Below are 26,291 nucleotides of genomic sequence, written 5' to 3' on the forward strand. Positions count from 1 at the left end.
CCTCTAGATGAGCTCCTTTCCCCACAGCTTCAGAGTCTCATCTATCCCAGACATAATCCCCTTTGCTACACCAGGTCTCTCCCTCCATCTTCAACTAATCACAGTCCCACTCATCCATTGTCGTTGCAGCTGAGGTCTTCGACGTAGCCCTAAAAAGCGGCCCCTACGAGGTACTATCACCCTTCATTTCACTAGGTGGCATTCCTCCCCCTCCTCCTCCTTTGGGACCGGCTGTGGCGAAATAGATGTCTACATGGACAAAAAATAGAGAAACACCGCGAGAAATGCAACCTTGAACATAAGTGCAGATGCCTGCCATGCCTACAGGTTACGCTGTTGTATTTGGCCACGAATGGCACCTGTGCAATGTCCTCAGTACGTTTCAGAACAGTGCTCTGTGTAGTTGTGAGTGCAGTATGTCGGATCTAAGTGAATTCGAACGTGGACAAACTGTTGGAGCTCGTATGGTGGCTGCTTGCGTATCCAAGGTAACCGAAGCGTTTGGTGTTTCAAGAGACGCCATGTCGAAGATTTATACCGCTTGCAGGGAAAACGGAAAAACAACATTCCCTACATCACAACGCGGACGAAAGCGTGTGTTGATTGATCGTGACGGACCGTCACGGAAAAATATTTTGACAAAAAATAAGAGGACGACAGCCGAAAAAATCACACTAGAACTGAATGTCGCACTCATGAACTCTGTCAGCAATAAAACGACACGAAAGGAGCTCCATAAGCGGCGAATTTCATGGTGAACAGGAATTCCAAAATCACACATCAATGACACAAGTGTCTGTAACAGGAAAACGTAGTGCGGAAGCCTCCATACCTGGACTGTGCAGGAATGGGAGAAAGTAATTTGGCCGAATGAGTTTTGCTGAATAAGGTTGCCAATTTCTGGCCGAGTTTAAGTCCCAAGAACGAAATATGGCGAGTGTTCCATGATGATTTGAACAGCCATATTCCATGAACCTAATGGGTACTCTGCACGAATTATGTGACCAGTTTTGCTGATCGTGTCCATCCCACGGTACAATGTTTGTTCCACAATGGTGATGCTGTGTTCACTCAGCTCGCATCTTGCAAGTCTGGTTTTGTGAGCAGGGGGATGAACTTTATCACCTCCCCTGGTCACCACACTCACCAGATCTCAGTATTTCCTTTTTCTGTGGTCTGGAGAAAAGGGTGCGTGATCGTTATCCTCCTTCATCATCGTACCGGAACTTGTCAATATTTTTCTGTAAGAATGGTATAGGATTTCCTTTAAAACCATACAGGACCTGTATTTAACCATTCCGGGGCGACTGCAAGCTGTTTTCAATGACAACGCTGTAACTACAGCGGTATTACCGTGTTTTACGGGCTATAAGACGCACGTTTTTCTTCAAAAAACTGCCTTCAAAAGTAAGGTGCATCTTATGCACGAAATATAAAAATGTTCTGCCTTTGATATAAAATTCCCGCCAGTCTTAAAAATGGCCGTATATTCGATGACTCAGAAAACCTACTCCGTCTGGCGACATTGGATTCAGCTGGCAGCAGCAGTGCACCGAACCGCCGAACATGATTTGCGGGGAATCTCCCTCCCGTCCCACCACCACAATACCAGAAGATTGTCTAGCCTATGGTGCGTCATTGCAGTCTACTAAAGTGACTAAAAGTGAACTAAATTGAAAATGATTCGTGTCATCGGTAACGGTACAATATTTTTGTTAGTAGCTAGTTCCGTACTGGAAAAAATAAAAGGTAGTCATATGATCCAGGCTATAAATTGAAATAATATCATACGCAGAAGAACGTGGAAACAGAACATCTGAGCTGCAATTAGCCTCTCCACCAACAGAAAAAACTATTCGGGACTGGCGTATTAGTAAAGAAGAACTACAAAAATGAGGAAGACTAAATGTGTAATTAGAGGACTGAATGCAAAATGACCAAAACTAGAAGATGACGGTCAATAAAATTCTTCTGGGCTTGAGGCCGCATTGTCATCTGTAAAATTCCGACGTTTCGGCGACTGTTGCAAGGCCCCTTCCTCAGGGTGTGTTAGCCTAAAAGTGTGTTAGCAACACACCCTGAGGAAGGCATCTTGCAACAGTCGCCGAAAGGTCGGAATTTTACACATGACAATGCGGCTTCATGCCCAGAAGAATTTTATTGACTGTGACAACGGCCGCGGAAGCCTACGTTTACATAGAAGGTGGCGGTTTTTAAAGATTTTAAAGGTCAGTTCGGTTTTGTGAACTAATAATTTTTTTAGTCTGCCTTTTCAATCTAAATGTAATTTTTTAAAAACATTGCTTAAAAATTAAGGTGCGTCTTATAGTCCGTGGCGTCTTAAAGTCCGTAAAATACGGTGCGCATGGCAATGTGTTGTGTTTTTGGTGTTCCCAAATTTTTCTCCGCTCCAGCACACGTTCCGCAGACTGCCGTACTGTGCATGGAACAGGATACTACTGCTAATCATTCCATTTCCTGCTCCATCTGCAAGTGGAACGAGACCTAATTTCCTTTACCTTTATTTCGCGGTTCTTATGCGATGTGTACGTTGGTGGGACTAGAATCGTTCTGCATTGAACTGCAAATACGGTTCTCTAAACTTTGTCAATAGTGTTTCGCTCAAAGAACGTCGTCTTCCCTCTAGGGATTCCCATTTGAGTTCACGGAGCATTTCCATAATACTCGTGTGTTGACTGAACCTACTGGTTACAAATCTAGCTGGACGCCTCTCAGTTGCTTCGAGGCCTTCCTTGACCCAGCCTGGTGGGGAATCCCAAACAGTCGAACAGTTCTCAAGAAGAGGTCGCACAATTGCTCTACATACGATTTCCCCTTATACATACATGATCTACATTCACCTAAAATTCTTCCAATAAATTGAAGACGACAATTCGCCTTCCCCATAAGCGACGTTATGCGCTCGTTCCACTTCATGTAGCTTTGCAACGTTATGTCCAGATATTTAACCGACGTGACTGTGTCAAGCTGCACACCATTCACACTACTTTCGAACATTGCGGGATTGTTTTTCCTACTCATCCGCATTAACTTACGTTTAGAGCAAGCTGCCGTTCATCAGACCAAATAGAAATTCACTGTAAGTCCATCTTCATATTCTGCCGTCTTAATTTCTGATTTTATTTTATTTCGCTACCAGTTTCGGCGTCACACTCCACCATTTTAAGGTCTCTTAATTGACGTGTAGGAAGACATAGGGGCCAGCTTGCAGTTAATGGTATCCGTAGACTTATTTTTTAATAGCGCGATCCCTTCGATCATCACTTGTAGATTGCCTATAGGAGGAGCATTCGTGACGTTCTTAAACAAAATCCGAAGCAAAAGTAATTTCTCATCTTTCTTGATGTCCAGAAAACCACCACTTAGGCTGGCCGGCGTGGCCGAGCGGTTCTAGGCCCTTCAGTCTGGAACCGCGCGACCGCTACGATCGCAGGTTAGAATCCTGCCTCGGGCATTGATGTGTGTGATGTCCTTAGGTTAGTTAGGTTTAAGTAGTTCTAAGTTCTAGGGGACTGATGACCTCAGCTGTTAAGTCCCATAGTGCTCAGAGCCATTTGAACCACCACTTAGATCTCCAATTGGCTCTCGTTTGAATTTATTTTCACCGATCCAAATGTTTGTTAAAACATGTCCTAATGCCAGATGACTACCAGTAACAAGTCTGTCTTCTTTAGGCGTTCTGTCTCTGCTAAATTCCATTTTACGTCAATTTTATCTCCCTTAACTCAGGGCTTCTTCATTCCATCAGATTTCAGGTATTCGTGATCACCAACAGGCCTATGGGGTATCGTTGTGCGACTGGATTCGTGATTTGTTGTCAAAAATGTCTCGTGAGTTGCGACATAGTCGAAGCAAACGTTTCCAGTGATCCAGGAAGATATTTCTATATTTATTATTCCAATTACTGACGGCAAAGTATTTATAGTTCACATTTTTAATTCCATCTCGTAATGACCATCTTCACCTAAAAAGACATACGCAAAGGTAGATTGTTGTACAAAATATACCACATTTACAAATCAAGAGATCAGTGCTGAATTTAAGCAAAAATAAAACATTTACGTTCCACAGTAAAAACAGCATACAAATCATATCGAGTCGGCATATATTACAACGGTACAGCCACATTTATTAGCGAAACAAGCTTTGCCATATTCTTATAAAATGTAAGTACCACGTGCATAGTAGCAACAGACTAGCTCACATATATTTGACAGCTGTTTTATTTATTTTATCGGAGATTCAGTTTACATATGATGAATTTTATTTATAGCTCATATGAACTATTGGCATGTCAGATGGTTGTGCCAAATGTGTTCGTTTGGCAGTTTCTTCACCATATTGTCATGCAATTGTCACACTGGTTGTCTGTTACCGTTTGTTCAGTAGGCTGCATGGGCGTAATTTAAGCGCTTGTACATGAAAGCTATTATATCTATTTTACCGGAGCTATAGACTGTTTTAATTCAATTAACATTTCAATTGCGCAATGTCAGTCTTTCCAATGCTACTCTGTGTGTGCATATACACACAGCATGTGTAGGTGGGATGGTTGTCAACGTTTTCTTCGCAATGGAATGCTCACGACTAAAAGTGAATTAAACTGGTCCTGCCCCTGTCATACTGGAACCAGGTGAAGAAGTCCCCAAGTTGTGATAATACTCTAACTTACTCAGGATCGATACTTGAAATCTAATCCTTCGAATAGAAGAACAATTGGAAACTGATATATTATTTATTATAAAAAAGACTAAAAATGCAAATTGAACAGGTATTGAATTAGAACACTAAATCCCACCCACTAACCTAAATTTGAGAACGGCAAAACATCTATGACTTGAAATCGCCCCCCTCCCCCTATATACGACAGAAACACTAAGTGGTTGATACTATTTAGCATCGATATTAAGAAAGCCTCCACCCTGACTTGCACTGACATTGAAGAGCTCAGGGATCCAGCAAACGGAACTTAACACATCTACTATTAAAGATTCCCTATCTGCCGAGCCGTGGTGCGCAAATCACCGAATTCAGTACTGGGAAGAGCAGTTCTCCAGCGCTGATCTGTTCAGTGCTGCCGGCCGTCATACAGACGAAGTGCGTTGGGTAACTGTAAATTTTTACTGCACAGAGGACGTGAAACAGCGTCTGAAAATTCTTATGGTCGAAAAGTACTTCAGTAAAATGCCAGACGCGAATCAAGAATTCTGGTGCTTAAGCCAGGAACAGACACCTGGCTCAAGTGCGAGGTCGTAAAGAAGAGCTTCGTAATGCCTCAGTTCCACAAAGAAGCACATATTCCTCACAGAGAGGTGAATTATTTTGCTCCTAGTGGCGAAATCTAATAGCGAGACTTTTCACTGGTGCCTTCCCAGCAATGTCTCAAAACACTCTCCAGTGATGGGTGTCCTATCGACACCTGGCAGAGTAACCCCTCACGCACCGTGCTCCAGTTTAGAGCAAACCTCCATGCGGCCAATCATTGCAATCATTACAAACGGAATGCCTCCTACACTACGAGTCATGAAGCCGTCAGCCAACCTCTTTCAGCTCATAACCATTACAATAAAACGCTCTAGAACATTTTTTAACTCCTCCTACGACTACATGTACAGCCAATCATCATATTTCTTTCTCTGTCTTGTGGCGAGAATACAGCTTGGCACCTTGCGTGAGAATTTCCGCTGCTGTTAGCTCGCACCTGTGGCAGCCGTCCTCCACACATTACTTCATGCTAAAAAGCCTGTGGCATTGCTTGTAAGGTGTTATCTCTACGATCTTAAGCTTTCAGCCATCGCCTCGCCACTGAATCTTTTTAGCAACGAATCGAGCTGCCATGAGGAGCCCGTACCGCTTGATTCTCGATAGGGTGATCGGCCTAAGCAGTACCGTTCCCATAATCCTATTCATTTCAGTCACGAAAACTGTCCCACCTCCAGCGCTGTCTCCCTCGGCCTGTGTCCTTTTTCCACGACCATGGAGGCCCTAGACTTCTACTTGCTGTCAGAACCCGCGCAAAATTACTTTTCAGGCATGCAACTCTACAGAAATGTTAGTATGAGGCTACCCAGTATCAATCAATAAATGAATAATAATTCGATAACCTCATCTAAAATGCGATGCCATACTAAGCAAATATGAAATCTGCATCGTTCAAAAATGTTCAAATGTGTGTGATATCTTATGGGACTTAACTGCTAAGGTCATCAGTCCCTAAGCTTACACACTACTTAACCTAAATTATCCTAGGGACAAAAACACACACCCATGCCCGAGGGAGGACTCGACCCTCCTCCGGGACCAGCCGCACAGTCCATGACTGTAGTGCCTCAGACCGCTCGGCTAATTCCGCGCGGTAATGTGCATCGTCAAAATTATTATAAATGGTAGCAAAATCTTGCCACCCAAAATTTTAAAACATATTTTGTAGTAGCGTCATTAATGATGTTAATGAACCGTCTCTTCCTCTTGTAATTTAGTATAATATAGCTTACATCAAGCTGTGTTAACTCCCACTGAAAAGATTTCGTGCATTCGTCTATTAAATAAAACAGCTAATGAGCACGCCATGTCAACTGCTGTTCAGTAGCGACACCTAACGTGCCACACTGTGGATATATCATTCGCCACTGTACGACAGCCCAAATGGTTTCTTCAGAGTGTCAACAGAGGTGGCCAGATACCATATTCCGATAACCATAAAGCATCTGACACAATGCCCCACTGCAGACTGCCAATGAAGCTCAGAGCATGTAGATTTTATTTGCAGTTATGTGATTAGCTCATAGACCTCTTAAGGAATGGAATCCAGTATGTTGTTCTTGATGGAGAATGTTCATCAGGACATAGTCAGGAGAGCTCCAGGGATGCTTGATAGGATCGTTATTATTCTCTGTATACATAAAGAATCTGACAGACAGGGTGAGCTGTTTGCAGATGATGCAGCAGTGTACAGGGAAGTATCATCGTTGAGTGACTAAAGGAGGGCACGTGATGAGTTAGAATTTCTAGTTGCTGTGATAAATAGCAACATGTTCTAAATGTAGAAAAACGTAAGTTTAGCATTAATAGGAAACAAAATCCTGTAGTGTTCGAATATCGCATTAGTAGTGTGCTGCTTGTCTCAGTCACATAGATGAAATACCTAGGTGTAACATTTCAAAGCGATATGAAATGGAATGAGCGTGTAAGGATGGTAGTAGGCAAGGCGAATGGCTTTATTGGAAGAATTTTAGGAAAGTGTAGCTCATCTAGACCACCGTAAAAAAATTAGTAATCTGCAAAAATCGCATTGATTTGGATCCGATTACAGCTTATATGACCTGAAGGTAGCAGATGGGATGATAATGGCTCCAACGGCGTCTGCCAACAGATAGCGAAATGCCATAGTTACCAGAGCGCCATCTGTGTCTACCCTTTAATGAGGAACGCTCACAGCCAGAAGGCTCAGTGTGGTATAAATGTGTGAATGAGGCAGGCAACAATGCCACAGAGACGCATTCGTGTTTCCTACGAGCAAATGAGCGATTTTGAAAGGGGTCAGATTGTGGCATCCTGGAGGTGTGGAATTATCACACAAGTTGGACGAGATTCACTAGTTATGCAACGCTGCTTATATCAGTGGTCACGTGAACATACTCAAACCCGCAGACGAGGTTCTGGGCGTCCACACAGCACAGACGCCGACCAGGATTGTTGTATTGTAAGGGCAGCAGAGACGGATCGTACAGCTAGCACAGCACAGATAAGAGGGCTTGTGAACCCAGACGTCTCGACACGAACTGCTGCAATCTGGTTATTAGCTGTGGGACTATCAGCATACACACCTCTAGCCCGTCTTCCACTTGCGCCACAGCATCGAAGTACACGGCTTGACTCGTGACGTCAGACGATCACTTGTAAGACTGAATAGCGCGCCGTGGTCTTCAGCGATTAAAGCAGATTCTTCCTGTACGCAAGTGATGTTTGTTTGTGCGTACGACAGAGCCCTGGTGAGCACTGTGGAAAGTTGTGGTTAGTTCCTATGGGACCAAACTGCTAAGATCATCAGTCCCTAGGCTTACGCACTACTTAATCTAACTTTAACTTACGCTAACGACAACACACACACCCATGCCCGAGGGAGCACTCGAACCTCCGACAAGGGGTAGCCGCGCGAACCGTGGCAAGGCGCCTTCGCCGCTCGGCTACCCCGCGAGGCAGCGCTGTGAAGTTGAGTGCATTCTCCCAAGACATACTGGCCTCACCTCAGGACGCTAACCAGCGTTCGGTAGGTACAGAATGTTTTTAGACCCGTTTTTTACCCGTTCTTTTGCCGTTCTTGCAACAGGAAGGTGATGTGTTGCTCCAATAGGGTAACACTCGCCTACATACTGCATGTGAAACTCAACTCGATATGCAAGACGTGCAGCAACTTCCTTGGCCAGCACAATCTCCGGACCAACAACTCTTACACAACTACGTGAACAGGTCAAGCAGGCGTGGCATTATACATCCCAGGAAAGTATTCACCATCAGTACGATCGGCTGGGTGTCAGAATCAGCGCCTGCCTTGCCACGTGGTATTTCAGCATGGGTCGACAACTTGTACGTCAGAACCGTTTGCGCTATTTATCTGCAATTGTAATCGTTTCGTGTACTTCATATGCACTGTTGCAACAATAAACCCGGAGTGAATTAGAAACCTCTAAAAGGGCATACTAATTTCTTTTCTGGCAGTGTATAGAGGAGATCGCATATAGATCACCAGTGTAACCAATCTTGAGTACTGTTCGAGTGTTTGGGATCCCCTTCAGGTCGGAGTAAAGGAAAACATCGAAGCAGCTCACAGGCTTGGAGCTACATTCGTTACCTATAGGTTCGATAAACAATCCAGTTTTACGGAAATGATCCGTGAACTGAAATGGGAATCCTTGGAAGGAAACCGACATTCCTTTCGCGAAATACTTACCGGAAAATTTAGAGAACCGCACTTGGGATTGACTTCAGGACGATTCCACTGCCGCCAACGTACATTTCGAGTAAGGACCACGAATACAAGAGAAATTACGGCTCCTGCGGCATAGTATAGATAGTCGTTTTTCCCTCGCTCCATTTGCGGGTGGAACTGGAAAGGAAATGACTAATAGTGACTCAAGGTACCCTTTGCAACGTACCATACTGCTAAAAGCGAATTATTTGTGTAGAAGTAAAAATTTTATAAAGATAGGACGAACCTTGTATGGCTAATGAATGTGAGTGTATCATTTTCACATATGCGACTGGCCATGAGTAGTATACTTTTGCTATTGGGGCATGTGAATGTTTGTTTTTTGCTTAAATCGATTGCTGATCTCTTGTTTCTGTAATTTTTGGTATATTTCGTACCATGTACTAGCTCTGTATATATATATTTTAGGTCTGAAGATGGTCAACTGCAATTAATGTCCTGACTTGTAAATATTTTGTGGTGTGTAGATAGAATAATAAATGCATAGAAATGTCATATTTCGTAGTAATTGACTGGAAGTCTTCAAAAGTGATATCTGGGGTTCCCAAGAAAGTATTATAGGCCATGTCTTGTTCTTAATCTGTATAAGCGGTTAAGGAAACAATCTCAGCATTCTTTCCAGATTGTTTGTAGATGATGCTGTCGTTTACCGTCTAGGAAAGTCATTCGAAGATAAAAACCAATCGCAGAATTATTTATAAAACGTATCTGTATGGTGCGAAAAGTGGTATTTGCCTCTCAGCGATAAAATGTGAGAATTATTTCACATGATCGAACCAGAATAAATGAATTAAAGTTTGTGCTGCGGCCGGGACTCGAAGACTGGTCTTCTTGCTTGTTCGGCAGAAATGCTAATCATTACACCACCACAGTACAATGGTCAACATCATTGCTGCACGAACTACCCAAGAGTTAGCATTTCTGCCTAGCACGCAAGAAGACCCGGGTTCGAGTCCCGGCCGTAGCACAAATTTTAATTCATTTCTTCTGCTTTGATCATTATCGTAGATAATGAAGAAATGTCTCAGGGAAACATTTAATTATAAGATCTTTCACATGAGTATGAAGCAACATGTGTTAAATTTCGGGTTAGAAATTTAAAGTTTGTCGGGTCAATACATAGGGAGTACAATTACGAACAACTGAAATTAGAAACATCACTTAAAAGGGGGTTGTGGGGAAGGCGAATCAGAGACTGCGTTTTATGGCAGGACACTTAGAACACGCAACAGATCTACCACAGAGACTGCCTACATTACGCTTGTAGGTCCTCTTCTGAGCATTACTGCGTGATATGGCATCGTTACCGGATAGGGTTGGCGGAGGACATGGAAAGAGTTCAAAGTAGGGCAATCTGATGTGAATATGATACTCATCCTCTTATGTGGAAGTGAAGTTAGTAGGTTACGAGAATGACTCTCGTCACATTGTCGCGGTATTTCAACACCGCCGCCCGGCTAGAGACCTGACAACTTTTCATCAACTAACAATCTTAGCACATTGCAACGTCTGTGCTGCTCGAACGATAATGCACCACCTATTTCATACGTACTCCCATACCTAAAAATGAAAAATGCAATACTTGTGGATTCTGATAAAGAGATAGTAGTGCACCACGCCAGCTGAAGGTACTTTCTTAAAATGGTTTGAAGAAGGGTTTAGGTCTGAGCATGGGATGTTACCACTAACCTTTACTATTTTTAGATGGGGCTCCCGACATCTATCTACAGGACTGACCATGGAAGACGCGCGGATAGCGTTAATGATGAGCAACGAGACCCTCAGTCCAAACGTGCCTCTTTAGCACCATGCTATCTGGATAACAGCTCAAAAGCAATAAACCTGTTGATTATAGAAGTGTTCAAAGTGTTTTTTTGTTCGTGTTACGTGGAAATATCTGTTCTTTATTTTCATTATTGTGTATATTTCCTTTACTTATGTATGCTGCACCTCTTATCCAGTACTGTTGGAATTGCTTCAACCACTACTGTTTCTCTTTCACAGATACCTCGATTTCTTAGAAAACTTGATGAATCCAGTTCCTCTGGCTCAGTTTCTCCTTTGCGTGGGCGGCATATGTCTCACATTGTACCAAATAACATTCGTAAGTACAAAATTACACTGTATCTCATTGACAGTCTTACCGAAAGAATCTCCTGTGCACTGAGTATTCTAAGTGGGCTGTCACCGATTACTGGAGAAATTACCTTTTATCGTCGATTTTAAATCTCATCACAATCAGCTACTGTCATTTGGAAAAACGAAGTACATGAGTTACATCTTCACTTTTGTATTATTGCACTTTCTATGGATTCTGGGGGCCGCAGGTCTCTATGGTGGCTTGTGGAACTGGGTTGGCAGAGGTCAGGAGGCCAGCAAGTCACTGCCATGGACAGGGTAGCAGTGGAGCAGAGAGTGGATGCCTGGTAACCGTCCCGTATCGTCATGAAAACATCATTGTTAGAACATTCATTTATTGCTCAGCAGACTACAGCAGTTGGAATGGTGGTTGCAGAAGTCAAATCCCCCAGGTCATAAACTGTATATGGTTGGTGAAGAGGTGCGGTCGTTAGCAAGTGGCTCGGCAGCTTGTGGTATCGCACGGCCAGTGAAACGTTGACGGCAGCGACAGTAAGGTCGCTGACTCCAGCATCTCGAGGCAGCCATCATGGCTATCACACTATCACATAGACTAGAGGCAGCCTGATTGTTCAGCAGCATGCAGGACCCCATCACAGATCCAGCGCGGATGAGACGGCTGGCAGCAGCAGTGCCTGCTCACGTAAGCAGTGGTTTACAGTAAGGAGTTTGCCTACACAGGCAATGGTGGCTGAGTGGCTGCACGGTATTGGGCTCGAGTTGTAATTGTACACCTCCAGGGTAATAACCGACAGCAGCTGAGTTAGACCCGCAGATGGCCCGCAGGTCGCTGTGCACTCTGCCCACTGCATCAAACTTAGTGCGAACAGCAGGGCTGCAGTTTGCAGCGGCAGAGCCTGGAGGTGAGGACTTGTTGATGATCCATGTAGACTTGTAGACTCGTAGACTGACATAGCTGGTAGCCAGAAAGAATAGGGACCCTTTGTACTAAATTATCGGTTCCTATCACGCAAGTCATAACAGACCCACGGCTCAGTCGTAAATGGAGTTGAAAATTATATTGACCTGTGGCATTAAACATTTAGCCAGAAAAGTGGGTAACTACGGTTTGGTATACAATATCATATATACAGCAGAAGCATTAGAAAATACATTCATTCTGGGTAAACTTTATGGTACACTATGTACATTTGCACATTCAACACAGTCCATATTTTTGAGCTGGAACCTTTGTGTTGTTGTTGTGGTCTTCAGTCCAGAGACTGGTTTGTGCAGCTCTCCATGCTACTCTATCCTGTGCAAGCTTCTTCATCTCCCAATACCTACTGCAACCTACATCCTTCTGAATCTGCTTAGTGTATTCATCTCTTGGTCTCCCTCTACGATTTTTACCCTCCACGCTGCCCTCCAGTGCTAAATTGGTGATCCCTTGATGCCTCAGAACATGTCCTACCAACCGATCCCTTCTTCTAGTCAAGTTGTGCCACAAACTTCTCTTCTCACCAGTCCTCACATTAGTTATGTGATCTACCCATCTAATCTTCAGTATTCTTCTGTAGCACCACATTTCGAAAGCTTCTATTCTCTTCTTGTCTAAACTATTTATCATCCATGTTTCACTTCCATACATGGCTACACTCCATACAAATACTTTCAGAAACGACTTCCTGACACTTAAATCTATACTCGATGTTAACAAATTTCTCTTCTTCAGAAACGCTTTCCTTGCCATTGCCAGTCTACATTTTATATCCTCTGAGCTTCGACCATCGTCAGTTATTTTTCTTCCCAAATAGCAAAACTCCTTTACTACTTTAAGTGTCTCATTTTCTAATCTAATTCCCTCAGCATCACCCGGCTTAATTCGACTACATTCCATTATCCTCGTTTTGCTTTTGTTGATGTTCATCTTATATCCTCCTTTCAAGACACTATCCAGTCCATTCAACTACTCTTCCAAGTCCTTTGCTGTCTCTGACAGAATTACTATGTCATCGGCGAACCTCAAAGTTTTTATTTCTTCTCCATGGATTTTAATACCTACTCCGAATTTTTCTTTTGTTTCCTTCACTGCTTGTTCAATATACAGATTGAATAACATCGGGTATAGACTACAACCCTGTCTCACTCCCTTCCCAATCACTGCTTCTCTGTCATGCCCCTCGACTCTTATAGCTGCCATCTGGTTTCTGTACAAATTGTAAATAGCCTTTCGCTCCCTGTATTTTACCCCTGCCACCTTTAGAATTTGAAAGAGAGTATTCCAGTCAACATTGTCAAAAGCTTTCTCTAAGTCTACAAATGCTAGAAACGTAGGTTTGCCTTTTCTTACTCTAGCTTCTAAGATAAGTCGCAGGGTCAGTATTGCCTCACGTGTTCCAATATTTCTACGGAATTCAAACTGATCTTCCCCGAGGTCAGCTTCTACCAGTTTTTCCATTCGTCTGTAGAGAATACGCGTTAGTATTTTGGATCCGTGACTCATTAAACTGATTGTTCGGTAATTTTCACATCTGTCAGCACCTAACTTCTTTGGGATTGGAATTATTATATTCTTCTTGAAGTTTGAGGGTATTTCGCCTGTCTCATACATCTTACTCACCAAATGGTAGAGTTTTGTCATGACTGGCTCTCCCAAGGCCGTCAGTAGTTCTAATGGAATGTTGTCTACTCCCGGGGCCTTGTTTCGACTCAGGTCTTTCAGTGCTCTGTCAAACTCTTCACGCAGTATCGTACCTCCCATTTCATCTTCATCTACATCCTCTTCCGTTTCCATATTATTGTCCTCAAGTACATTGCCCTTGTGTAGATCCTCTATATACTCCTTCCACTTTTCTGCTTTCCCTTCTTTGCTTAGAACTGGGTTTCCATCTGAGCTCTTGATATTCACACAAGTGGTTCTCTTTTCTCCAAAGGTCTCTTTAATTTTCTTGTAGGCAGTATCTATCTTACCCCTAGTGAGATAAGCCTCTACATCCTTACATTTGTCCTCTAGCCATGCCTGCTTAGCCATTTTGCACTTCTTGTCGATCTCATTTTTGAGACGCTTGTATTCCTTTTTGCCTGCTTCATTTAGTGTATTTTTATATTTTCTCCTTTCATCAATTAAATTCAATATTTCTTCTGTTACCCAAGGATTTCTACTAGCCCTTGTCTTTTTACCTACTAGGTCCTCTGCTGCCTTCACTACTTCATCTCTCAAAGCTACCTTCTTCTACTGTATTTCTTTCCCCCACTGCTGTCAATTGTTCCCTTATGCTCTCCCTGAAACTCTGAACAACCTCTGGTTTAGTCAGTTTATCCAGATCCCATCTCCTTAAATTCCCACCTTTTTGCAGTTTCTTCAGTTTTAATCTACAGTTCATAACCAATAGATTGTGGTCAGAGTCCACATCTGCCTCTGGAAATGTCTTACAATTTAAAACCTGGTTCCTAAATCTCTGTCTTACCATTATGTAATCTATCTGAATCCTGTCAGTATCTCCAGCCTTCTACCATGTATACAACCTTCTTTTATGATTCTTGAACCAAGTGTTAGCTATGATTAAGTTGTGCTCTGTGCAAAATTCTATCAGGCGGCTTCCTCTTTCATTTCTTAGCCCCAATCCACATTCACCTACTACGTTTCCTTCTCTCCCTTTTCCTACTACCGACTTCCAGTCACCCATGACTATTAAATTTTCGTGTCCCTTCACTATCTGAATAATTTCTTTTATTTCATCATACATTTCTTCAATTTCTTCTGGAACCTTTATGTCTGACTTACAATTGAATTTCCACTTCTTGTAAAAAATGGACAATACTGACATAGTCCGTTGTGATCAGCTGTCGAAATAGGTCCGTCACAGATGTAGGATGGGGAATTCCTACTCTGATCAAGGCCTTAAGAAACTTTCGGCGTTGTTTTTCATAACGTCAACACCCTAGTATCACATGGTTGAAGTCTGCAGTCTCAGTTGGGTGGAGTTGGCCGTATAGAGATGGCTGAACTTTCGTCCTATAAAGATATGAAGGGTAACAGCCTTGACCCACCGGATGCGCGTTATAGTAGTGGTATGACATCTAGATGATTTATGACAATCAGGTTTTTCGCGGAATACTCGGCTGTATTGCAGCATAATGCCTTCCTTTGAACTGTTGTGAGAACTCCCACGTTTTCGACCCTTCTTAATGAATCTTTTTCTTTACGCCAGCAGCAAAGCCTATATGTGGAAGGCAAGTGCCGTAAGGCTGGCCATCACTCACACTTTTTTTTTGCAAGGTGATCCGCCATCTCATTACATGAGGTACCAGAGTGTCCCTTGTCCACCTGCTTAGTTGGGTGGTAATGTGCTCGCCTCCCGGACAAGCGGGCCCGGGTTCTATTCCGGGTGGGTTGGAGAGTTTCTCCGCTCGGGGACTGGGTGTTGTGTTGTCCTCATCATCGTTTTATCCTCATCACCGGCGCGCAAGTCGCCCAATGTGGCGTCGACTGAAATAAGACTTGCACTTGGCGGCCGAACTTTCCCGGTTGGGGCCTCGCGGCCAACGATGCCATACGCTCATTTCATTTTTTAGAGTGTCCCTTGATCCCTAATAACTGCACATGTTTAGGCTAACTTTCACACTGATAGTTTAACTTCATTACATGGTGGTTAATGTTGCTGCGTTTCTAGGTTTTCCAGTGATCCCCTCGAATCCGTCAGACTAAATATGTCGTCGAACTGATTTGCCGCATATTGAAGGATTTCCTTAACTGCCAGAACTTCAGCACTGAAGATGCTGGCTTCCCTCGGTAGCTTAAACATAGCCCAAGACAGTGGATCTCCGCAGAAGTAAGAAAAGCCGGTTTTCTCTTGTTTTCGAGCCGTCAGTGAAAATTTGACCAATGAAAGCCAGATTGATGCAGTCAGATAGGTTACGCCAGTAGAAGTAACGAAAGTTCGATCCGATCCCCTGGGCTGATAGAAGATTGGTGGTTAGTGGTTTAGTAAGTCGTATTCCAAGCTAAATGCACTAGGCAGGGAGAATTTTAGAACTAAGGGTGTCAAATATGTCGAGGCGTTGACATATAACGCGCACTCATAATCCAGTATAGTCCCAATCATTTCGGACTGTAACATCAGCTCCCCACCATACGAGAGGTACCGGCCGTAGGAAAATCAATGATCGACCGACCTTGGAAATCAAATATTCCACATGGCTTGCACACGTCAGTCTGTTGTCGACAATGAGTCCAAGCCACTTGACTGGGCTCCTTCCCGGAATGGTAAAAGGCTCTACTCGTATCTCGGGCGTTTTCGTCCATCTCTGGAATGTAAAAGCAAGATTTTATATCTGCCAGATTCAATCCAGTTCTGCACGTCCACGAATACAGCACGCACGCCGCTCGAGCCAACCACCTTAGCGTCATTCTCAAGCTGAGAGAAAACTTGTACATGCAGATGTCATCGGCGTACATTAGCATTTTTACTGTAGGACCAAAAATTGTGCTGAGGTTTGACGAGTGCACTGCATAAAGAATATGACTTAACATGGAGACTTGCCGCAGTCCTCTGTAGATAATACACGGTCCATGCAAGGTGTTGTCCTGTTGTCTGATGCAGATTACACGTTGCCGTAGGAGAGAGCAAAGGTTGCGGGTAATGAAGTCTGGGACAGCCATTGACTGGAGCTTCCGGAACAGGATGTTCACTTCCACAATATCATACGCTCCGGAAACATCGAAAAGCATTGCCGTCAAGAAACCATTACAAGCATAAATACGTTCTATGTCGATAGTTAAGAAACCTAGGTTTTCTATGGAGCCTCTTCCTTTTCGAAACCCGTTCTGAGAGCGGGGCAGAAGGTAGTACGACAGTTACTACTTCATATCCAAAAATTCATCCTTTGAATGGAAGGAGCTGTCATTCAGAAATTCTTTTAATTTGCTTTTAAATGTTGGTTGGCTATCTGTCAGACTTTTAATGCTATTTGGCAAATGACCAAAGATTTTTGTGGCAGCATAATTCACCCTTTTCTGTGCCAAAGTAAGATTTAATCCAGAATAGTGAAGATCATCCTTTCTTGTAGTGTTGTAACTATGCACTTCGCTGTTATTTTTGAATTGGGATGGGTTATTAATGACAAATTTCATAAGTGAATATATGTATTGCGAAGGTGCTTTGAATATTCCGAGTTCCTTACATAAATGTCTGCAAGGTAATCTTGGGTAGACTCCAGCTATTATTCTGATTACACCCATTTGTGCAATGAATACATTCTCTCTTAATGACGAACTGCCCCAAAATATGATGCCATATGAAAGCAGTGAATGAAAACAGGCATTGTACGCCAATTTACTGACATCTTTATCACCAAAATTTGCAGTGCCCTAATAGTGTAAGTAGCTGAACCTAACAGTTTCAGCAGATCATCGACGTATTTCTTCCAATTCAATTTCCCATCAATGCCAGAAATTTTGAATATTCTGCCTTAGCAACAGAATTCTATTCATAGTCTATATTTATCAATGGTGTTATGCCATTTACTGTACAGAATTGTATAAACTGCGTTTTCTCAAAATTTAGTGAGAGTCCTTGCAGAGAACCACTTACTAATTTTCTGAAAGACATTGTTTACCATTTCCTCCGCTGATTCTTGCTTGTTGGGTGTGATTGCTATACTTGTATCATCAGCAAAAAGAACTAGCTTTACATCTTCATGAATATAGAGTGGAAAATCATTGGTATATACTAAGAACAATAAGTGACCCAAGACTGAACCCTATTGGACACCATTATTGGTACCTCAACTGTTAAAGGAATCTGCTGATTTTTGCAGACTATCTGTTCTGTTGATTTTAACCTTCTGCACTCTTCCAGTTAAATATGAAGTGAACCATTTGTGCACTGTTCCACTCATACCACAATACTTAAGCTTACCTAGAACAATTTCATGATTCACAGAATCAAAAGCATTTGAGAGGTCACAAAATATCCCTATGGGTGATATTTGGTTATTCAATGCATTTAATATTTTATCAGTGAAAGCGTATATAGTATTTTCTGTTGAAAGGCCTTTCTGAAAACCAAATTGACATTTTGTTAGTACTTCATTTTTGCAAATACGTGATGCTACTCTTGAGTGCATTACGTTTTCAAGAATTTTGGATAGAGCTGTCAGAAGTGAGATTGTTTGGTAGTTGTTAGCATAATACCTATCCCCTTTTCTATGCAATGCTTTAACAATAGCGTATTTCAATCTTTCTGGAAAAATGCCATGTTCCAGTGAGCTACTACATATGTGGCTGAGAATCTTACTTATTTGTTGGGAACAAGCTTTTAGTACTCTGTTGGAAATGCCATCAATTCCATGTGAGCTTTTACTGTTGAGTGAATTTATTATTTTCCTAATTTCAGTTTTATCAAATTGCATAGCTATTGCCTCTTCCACATGCTACCTTGCATTTTCTAATGAATAGCTGAATCCTATTTTCTCCACAACACTTAGAAAATGGTTATTAACAATGTTTCCTACTTCTGACTTCTTGTTCACAAACTTTTCATTGAGTTTGATAGAAATACAGTCTTCCTTGCTCTCGGTTGCCCTGTTTCCTTTTTAACAATATTCCAAATTGTTTTAATTTTATTATCAGATGTGCTAATCTCAGACGTAATGTACGTACTTCTGGACTTTTTAATAACTTTTCTTAATATAGTGCAGTACTTTTTATAAATGTTTCACTGTTTCGGGATCATTACGCCTCCTAGCTATACGATACATTTCCCTTTTCTGTTTACAACATTTTTTATTCCTTAGTAAGCCATGGCTTTTTACATGGTTTCTTACAATTATATTTCACTGTTTCCCTAGGGAAACTGTTTTCAAATATACTCACAAAGGCAACATGAAATAGATTAAATTTTAAATTAGAATTAGGTCCCCTGTACACATCATCTCAATCTAACTGTTGCAAGCTTTCCCTAAAATAATGAATTGTTAAATCGTTAACTGTTTTGGAATACTCTTTTGCATTATTGTATGGAGCTATATCATAAACTGTAACTAGCTGTGCATCATGATCAGACGGACCATTCTTAACAGGAAAAGTTTTATTTGATTAAGTTTATCTTGGTCTATGAAAACATTATCTGTGTGCTGCTTTCCTGTACCACCGGAGTAGGTAAATCAATAATTGATGTCAGATTGAAAGAACCAAGTAATACTTCAAGGTCAAGCTTTCTATTGGACTCCTTCAGAAAATCTATATTGAAATCTCCACAAACAATAATTTGCTTTCTTCTGTATGACAGATAGCACAACAAAGAATCCAAGTTATTCAAAAATAGTTGAAAACTTCCCATTGGGGACCTATACACGGCTACAATTAAGTGCCATTACTTAATTTAAGCTCACACACACATGTTTCTGTATGCTGCTCTACGCAAATTTTTTTAGTTTCCAATTTTTCCACACTATGACAGATTTTTACGTATATGACAACTCCTCTTATCTCCATAGTGTCCTACTTACATGTGCTAAAAGCTTATATCCACCAACATTTACCATTTCCATACCTGTGACTATATGATGTTCAGACAAGCATAGTACATCTATTCCACCCTCAGTTTCTAAATCTTCTCAACAAACAAGTAGCTCATCTATTTTTTTTTTAATCCCCTGATATTCTGATGCAGTATACTAACATTATTTTCCACTGTGTTTTTATGAGAATCCTGTGACATACTAACATTATTTTTCTCTGTACTGTTATAAGATATTGTGATATTTTAACATCTCTAGTACCAGCCTGTCTGAATATCTCATTAAGCTTAATTTAAATCAATGTTGGATGGTTGGACTCCGATCTTAGTCTAAAAAAGTAGTCCCATGAGTTTCAGTGCCACCCATTAAATATTTTGCTATCATCTCAGCCAGTTTATCCTTCCATTTCCTATTGAGATGCAGGCCATGTCTTGTGAAGACCCCCCTACCAATAGCATCAACAGGAACCAAACCTATGCCTGACAAAGTAGCCACGCGAAGCAGCTCTTCTAGCTCCACATTGTCCCTGCTGACAGGACTGTTCAGTTGGGGCCTATCATACGACGTGAAAGCAGGAATCAAGCCAACATTTCTATGGTTCGCTACAGATGCTATTTTTACTAGGTGACACTCAATGAGTTCCTCTCAAACCACGATTCCAAACGGTGCTTCATTATCCTTTCCAATGTTTTAAATACGCAAGAAGAAAGATTGGTGGGACGGTATGAACCGCCCAAACCGGGGTCTTTGCCGGGCTTGCGTGTGGGAACAATTACGTAAGTGCCTAGTTCCCTTAAATGATTGCAGATGTCGAGCAATATGTGTAAGGCTTCGTCCGGCAAATTGTCCGGCATTTTCTAGTCGATGTCGTCAAATCCTAGAAAAGCACTGCTGGTACCTTTTTAGACGTTCCGCAGTTCTGTGAACTGAAATAGAGTCAGTAAGGACTGCGTCGATCCCAGGAACGAAGGAGATGCAGCATCTGCGGTTGGCAGTGATTCAGGGATGACCGATGGGATCTCGACGATTTGTGCGAAGTCATCAACGTTTACTCAATGGGGATTTGTTTCGGAATTTGCATATGGTGGACCAAACCGATGACAACGGAGTTTCTCTGCCGAGTGTCTCACAAAATTGTATCAAAGATTGTTGTTTTCTCTGCTTCTGGTAGCGGCGGCCACCTGTTTGTATTTGAGAAAATTCGTCCAGGTGCGTTCTCTTTTATACATGCTGTAAGTTAGCTTTCGTTTAGGAACTTGTCTTGAGCAGTCTTGATTCCATCATGGAACTAAAAGATCTTTCGGACTTCGGATCGGTTTGACTTGGCATTTGGAAAATACAGCCACCCTATTTGGTAGGGGAATGACCGGATTGTAACGTTCGTCTGCGGGTCCGTGCAGTAAACCTGCTTCAATATGTTCTTTGATATATGTTTTATACGCCTCCCAGTCTGTTTTGCACGTGTTCCGTTTTGGTGACGGCATGTATGTAGTTGGTTCAATATCATTGATCATATTATTCGAATAACAAAATGACCAGACCCAGCGGGCAGTAGCAGATCTCCTACTTAAATTCTTAGGAGATATTCGAAGAACGTAAGTTGATGTCTATTGCAGACGAGCGTCTTCGAGGCGCCGAGATGAGAGGCAATAGTTGTTCAGAATAAATAAATTGAATTCTTCTGTAATGTCGAAAATAGCTGCTCCATGTCTATCGTCCATCTCGCATACACAGGTCGTATGGCACGCATCGAAGTCTTCATAAAACAGAAGAGGGGGTCGAGCTGATTAACCAGTGTGTGCCACTCATCAGTTTCGATTATCTTCTTGGAGGGCAGTATAGTGCCACTATGGAGAGGTGTAAAGTCTTGAAGCGCGTGCGCATCGCTGGAGCCTAAAAGCCATTTGCGTGTGGTCGACGTATCTAGCAGAAGCAGGAAATGAGAATCGGACGAACAGTGCAACTCTGCGTTTTTCGTGTTGTCTGCCTTCCCCAAAAATCTGGAACCCTTGGAGAGAGGACAATGAATGTGGTTTAAACCAAGTTTCTGGGATATCTGCAATGTTTATGTCTTGCGAAAGTAATTCTGTTTGCAGGGTTTCTCTCTTGAAGATGACCGTCCTGGCATTAATCGCCATTTTGCTGAGTCAGAGTTTCCAGTAACATCTGGCTTATTGCTGTAGAATCGTCTGGTCCTTGCGGTGCCGTTTGGATTCGTGAATGATCTGTATGATAAGGATGAAAAGTTTGTCTTGCAATGTGACACTGATTGGACTGTCAGCCTGTTTCCATCCCCGGAGTGGAAATTCCGTTACAAGAGCTGTTCAGCGACATGGTGGTGTTGCGGTGAGTGCGGTATGCTGAGGATCGGTCTCAGTGGCAGGGTGTTCGGGTGCAGAGGTGGTGGTGGCGTCCATCGGGAGGGGGGGGGGGGTGAGTGGCGCGGGGGGCGAGCGGCCTGGCGTCGCTGCTTTGTGCCTGTGTATCTGTGCGGCTGAGCCGGCAGAGCTGGAATCATCATGCAGGGGTGGAGGAGAGTGCACTGATTCGGCACACGGTCTACATGAGATGGCTGTCTCGGCTCCCACGAAAGTGACGCCTTGCCTAACAGCGACTTCCTTAACGTACCTCAGTCGCGCGTACTCTGGGCACTCCCGGTTTACCGCTTTGTGCGCCTGTTGCGATGTAAACACCGCGGCTGAGTGGTGGGGCAGTCGGCTCGCGCATGATTTCCACCACATTTGGCGCATCGTATGGCTGAGCAGCACTGGCTGTTTACATGATTAAGTCTGAGACAGTTAAAACGTCGCCGCACAATATGTATCCACTGGGCAACGCATAATGCAAAACTGGAACGGAGTCTGCGAGTACTTCCAAAGCAAACTGAACCACAAACGTGCCAAATGGTGTGATAGTGGTAATTCCGTCCTTTATCGCCTTTTTTGACATGCGCCTGACATGGAAGACGGTATAGGGTGAAACTATCAAATGCAAGAGTTCTTTCTCATTTAAGCTGTTGTCAACTTTTCTGCCTACATCCCGGCGCGTGAAGACGTGACTTTATATTTAGGCCTCCAGTAAGTTAGCTGTTCTGGGAGAGTTAAGTTCGATTTTGATTCTGCTCCGTCCTATTGATAAGGTATTCTTTGTGTCTTGCCTACACTCTGAGTTTGTTACGTAGACAAGTTTTCCAATTGCCATCGGATGCAGCCTATTAACGTTTCCTGTACGTCCTTCCACATATGTACAGAAAGGGCCAATGCCATTGTCTTGATAACTTTTATTTTTATTCATTGCATAAACTGACCGACGGGAGAGAACAGCATTGTTTGTATCACGAGTCTGTGCAACACTAGAACAGCTCGGCAAGTACAGGTTCAGGGATGGGTCTACAGCTGCGGGGCTCTCTAATGGCAAAGCGTTATCTACGCACTGCTGCGATAAGCTGGCTACTTCCCTTATTTGGTTGTTGTACTGCTCCACGGCGATTGTTGCTCGTTCGTCTCTCTTCTGTTCTTCCTCATACTCCGAGATCCGCTTCTGCACGGTACCCGAAGCACCGGGCTGGAATGATCGCTGAGAACTTCCATGGCCTCCGCGACCGCTGAGTGCAGTGGCTGCTGGCTAGCCGTCGAAAGACACACGGCTGTCGGTAAAGGAGCCGGGTAGCCGCCCTCCTCGTTCGGCCAACTGCCCATGTTTAGAATAACTTCACGTGGCTCTTGTGCTAACTATTGCACCTTATCAACGCGTCGCCACAAGAAGAATTTAGGTTTCCTCACAACTTAGCATGAACACAAGTGACTGAGCGACACTAGATAAGCAAATCGAAGTAAAAAACGCTCCGTGACTACAAGGGAGTTAACGCCTCGGAGTCTCGGTGCAGAATGACTACCACAAATAAGCGTAGACTACGTTAGCTTCCCTAGTAGTTTTGGTCAGTTAAGGGGGGTAGGACGTCAAGCGGGTCGACTTGGAGAAGGAGAGGCACCACAGGACATTTTAATTTCTACTGTCTATATCTTTACAAATAAATTCATAAAACTTTGAAAGCATGATCAGGAAGGATTCAGGATTCATACTTATAGCAGTGGAAGCTCAAAAACGTAACAAAATAAATTTTTTTGTATGTGAAATTTCATCCTTTTTTCACTTACTACTGGCTGCATTTGTTGCTATAGACACACTTTTCTTCCGAAGTAAGAGAGATTACTCGATGAATTTTGCACAGCATATAAACTATGGTTACATGTGTATGAAACTCTAGAGTTTATTTAATTTATTTAAAAATGAATGAACTGTTACATTTTAAACTTCATGTTTAGAAAAAACTCAAATTTTATAGTTAATTATATCAATTTTTACCACAGTTTTTAATACATTTGGAAAATTCTAGAGTTTCATACACCTGTAAGCACTGCTTGCATGCTGTGCAAAATTCATCGAAGAATATCTCTTACTTAGGAAGAATAGTGTAGCTACAGAAACAAATGCAGCCAGTAGTAAATGAAAAAATGATGAAATTTCACATGTAAAAAAAAAGGTATTTTGCTATGTTTTTGAACTTCCACTGCTATGAGTGTGAGTCTTCAATCCTTCCTGGTCATGCTGACAAAGTTTTATGAATTTATTTGTAAAAGTATAGACAGTAGAAATTAAAATGTCCTGTGGTGCCTCTCCTGCTCCAAGTCGGCCCGTTTGACGTCCTACCCCCCTTAAGGTGTCCCAGTGTAATGGGTACGTTAGGTGTGTTGCATACCCATAGGGCATTACATCATAACGATTGTTTTCTTTATGTACGCGATCAGTGTCTTCCTAGCTTCCCATAAAAATCAAAAGCGGCGAAACTCTAGAAATTGAGCGAGGATGTGTAAAGAGCTGGGAAACCTAGCAAACATTTTTGTTCTACATAGTCACCCTCCTGTCTTTTACTTAAGAATAAACAGTATTTACAGCAAAACTGACACTGTGAACGTTTAATTCTTTTTTTCATTCCAAAATTTTTGATTTGTTACGTGAAAAAAGAGGGACGTTGTTGTAAAAGTTAAGAAAACAATACATATTTATTATGTAGCGCTAGAAAAGATGATTTCCTCAACTAAAAGGTGAAATTAAAAAGAAGCTGCAAAACAAAAACTTTCGCATTTATGAATAATAACAGGAAACTCTTGCCTTTGATCATGATGAAGAACGTTCTATTTAATACAAAATAACAACAATAATTATACGTTTTATGTAAACTTTACTTGTATCAAAAGTAATTGCATTGGGTATGTAAAGGTGAAATTCAGTTGTCTCACCAAATGAATTGTTGAACATATGGAAGAAATAGGAGAACGGCTCATTAGCAAACTGCAGAACCATTGACACCCAAACATTCACACTCGGTGCAATGTGTGTGTATAACAGGGGGCGGGTGTGCAAGGACGATTCGCTGAAATATGTTCCACTTTCTTTTGGTTCTAGGATCTCCTTTAAGTGAAAGCAAAATGCGATTACCTGTAACGATACTTTTTATAAAGTAAGACAGTTGTTATGGGCTCTTCTACCATACGGGCATTTCTCATTCGGAACACGTGTGTTAGTCACGAACGAAGAGGGGAGAAATTGTCGACTATGACGTAGCATAGCAGGGAAGCATAGCAATATAATGTGTTTGCATCAAAGCTGCATGTTCTGTAATATACGTTTCCACATTGCACGAGTGATGTAAAATGAATCCATAATTCAGCTCGCAATTGATAATTGATAATGGAAAGGAAGGGCTATGATTGACGGGTACATGACAAGAAAAATATCCGACTAGTAGTATAGTTTGTGTACGGTGGAAGCAAGGGCATTTTTACTGGCAAGTTGCTCAGAATTTCCCATTTCCTTTCAAGTTATATTTTTTGTTTCCAGTTGCTTCCGTCTTCATTAGTAATAATAATAATGTATTAGTTAGTTCTGGCTTACAGGACACTCTGCACTTTCAGAGTTATTGTAATTAAAACCCATTTCGTCCACCTTGGCTTCAGGACTATTACCTAGAAGAATTAGTGGTAGTATTAGTAGTAGTAGTAGCAGTCTTGTTTATCTGTGGATAGCGTTTACAAGGTTATTGGACATATCCGGCAAAAGAACAAAACAGAAATCAAATGTACGTCCAAAACATACAATATGGGAATAATAAAGTCAGCTTGCTTCCAGTCACTGACTTTTTCCTCAGAAATCCATTCAGAATTTTGCAGGCTGCACATGTTTTTCAACACGTTCCCAAGCATCCTTCGTCAGTTCATGTTGCAGCTACGTTTAATCAGTATAGTCGGATGGTATTAAGCCTCCATCTTCCCGAATATAAGGCTAATCTTTCAGAAGCAGTGTAACTTCTTTCCGTTTATCCTTTGTGTAGAGTACGGTTTTGTTCATACACTCTTGCAAAGAAGTTATTTCATAATGTAAACAGTAACGTCACTGCATAGTCTGTACAAACACCAAAGCACAATTGCAAAAGCTAGTGATCCACCACTCATTCATTTTCCTGCACCAATCAGGATTATACGTTTTCTCATTTCAGAATCCAGATGATGGTGGAGTGATCGAATGCATCCTCTTTCTACCAATCCCAGCTCTTCAGATATTCATCTACTGCTGGGCTGGACATGGTATAATGGAAGAAGTAAGTAAAAATGGATAA

The 26,291-nt window shown here is 42.2% G+C and overlaps 1 protein-coding gene across 1 annotated transcript in view; it reads left to right on the plus strand.

The window, feature by feature from the left end:
- The window catches only part of LOC124544938 (odorant receptor Or2-like), a 125,524-nt gene that overhangs the window by 54,945 nt on the left and 44,288 nt on the right, over window positions 1–26,291 (plus strand). The window contains exons 3-4 of the mRNA XM_047123689.1: window positions 11,015–11,114; window positions 26,172–26,273. Of these exons, the coding sequence (XP_046979645.1) occupies window positions 11,015–11,114; window positions 26,172–26,273 (202 nt within the window). The remainder of the gene's footprint in view (window positions 1–11,014; window positions 11,115–26,171; window positions 26,274–26,291) is intronic.

The sequence above is a fragment of the Schistocerca americana genome, chromosome 1 (assembly GCF_021461395.2).
Source record: "Schistocerca americana isolate TAMUIC-IGC-003095 chromosome 1, iqSchAmer2.1, whole genome shotgun sequence".
NCBI classification, from domain to species: Eukaryota; Metazoa; Arthropoda; class Insecta; order Orthoptera; family Acrididae; genus Schistocerca; species Schistocerca americana.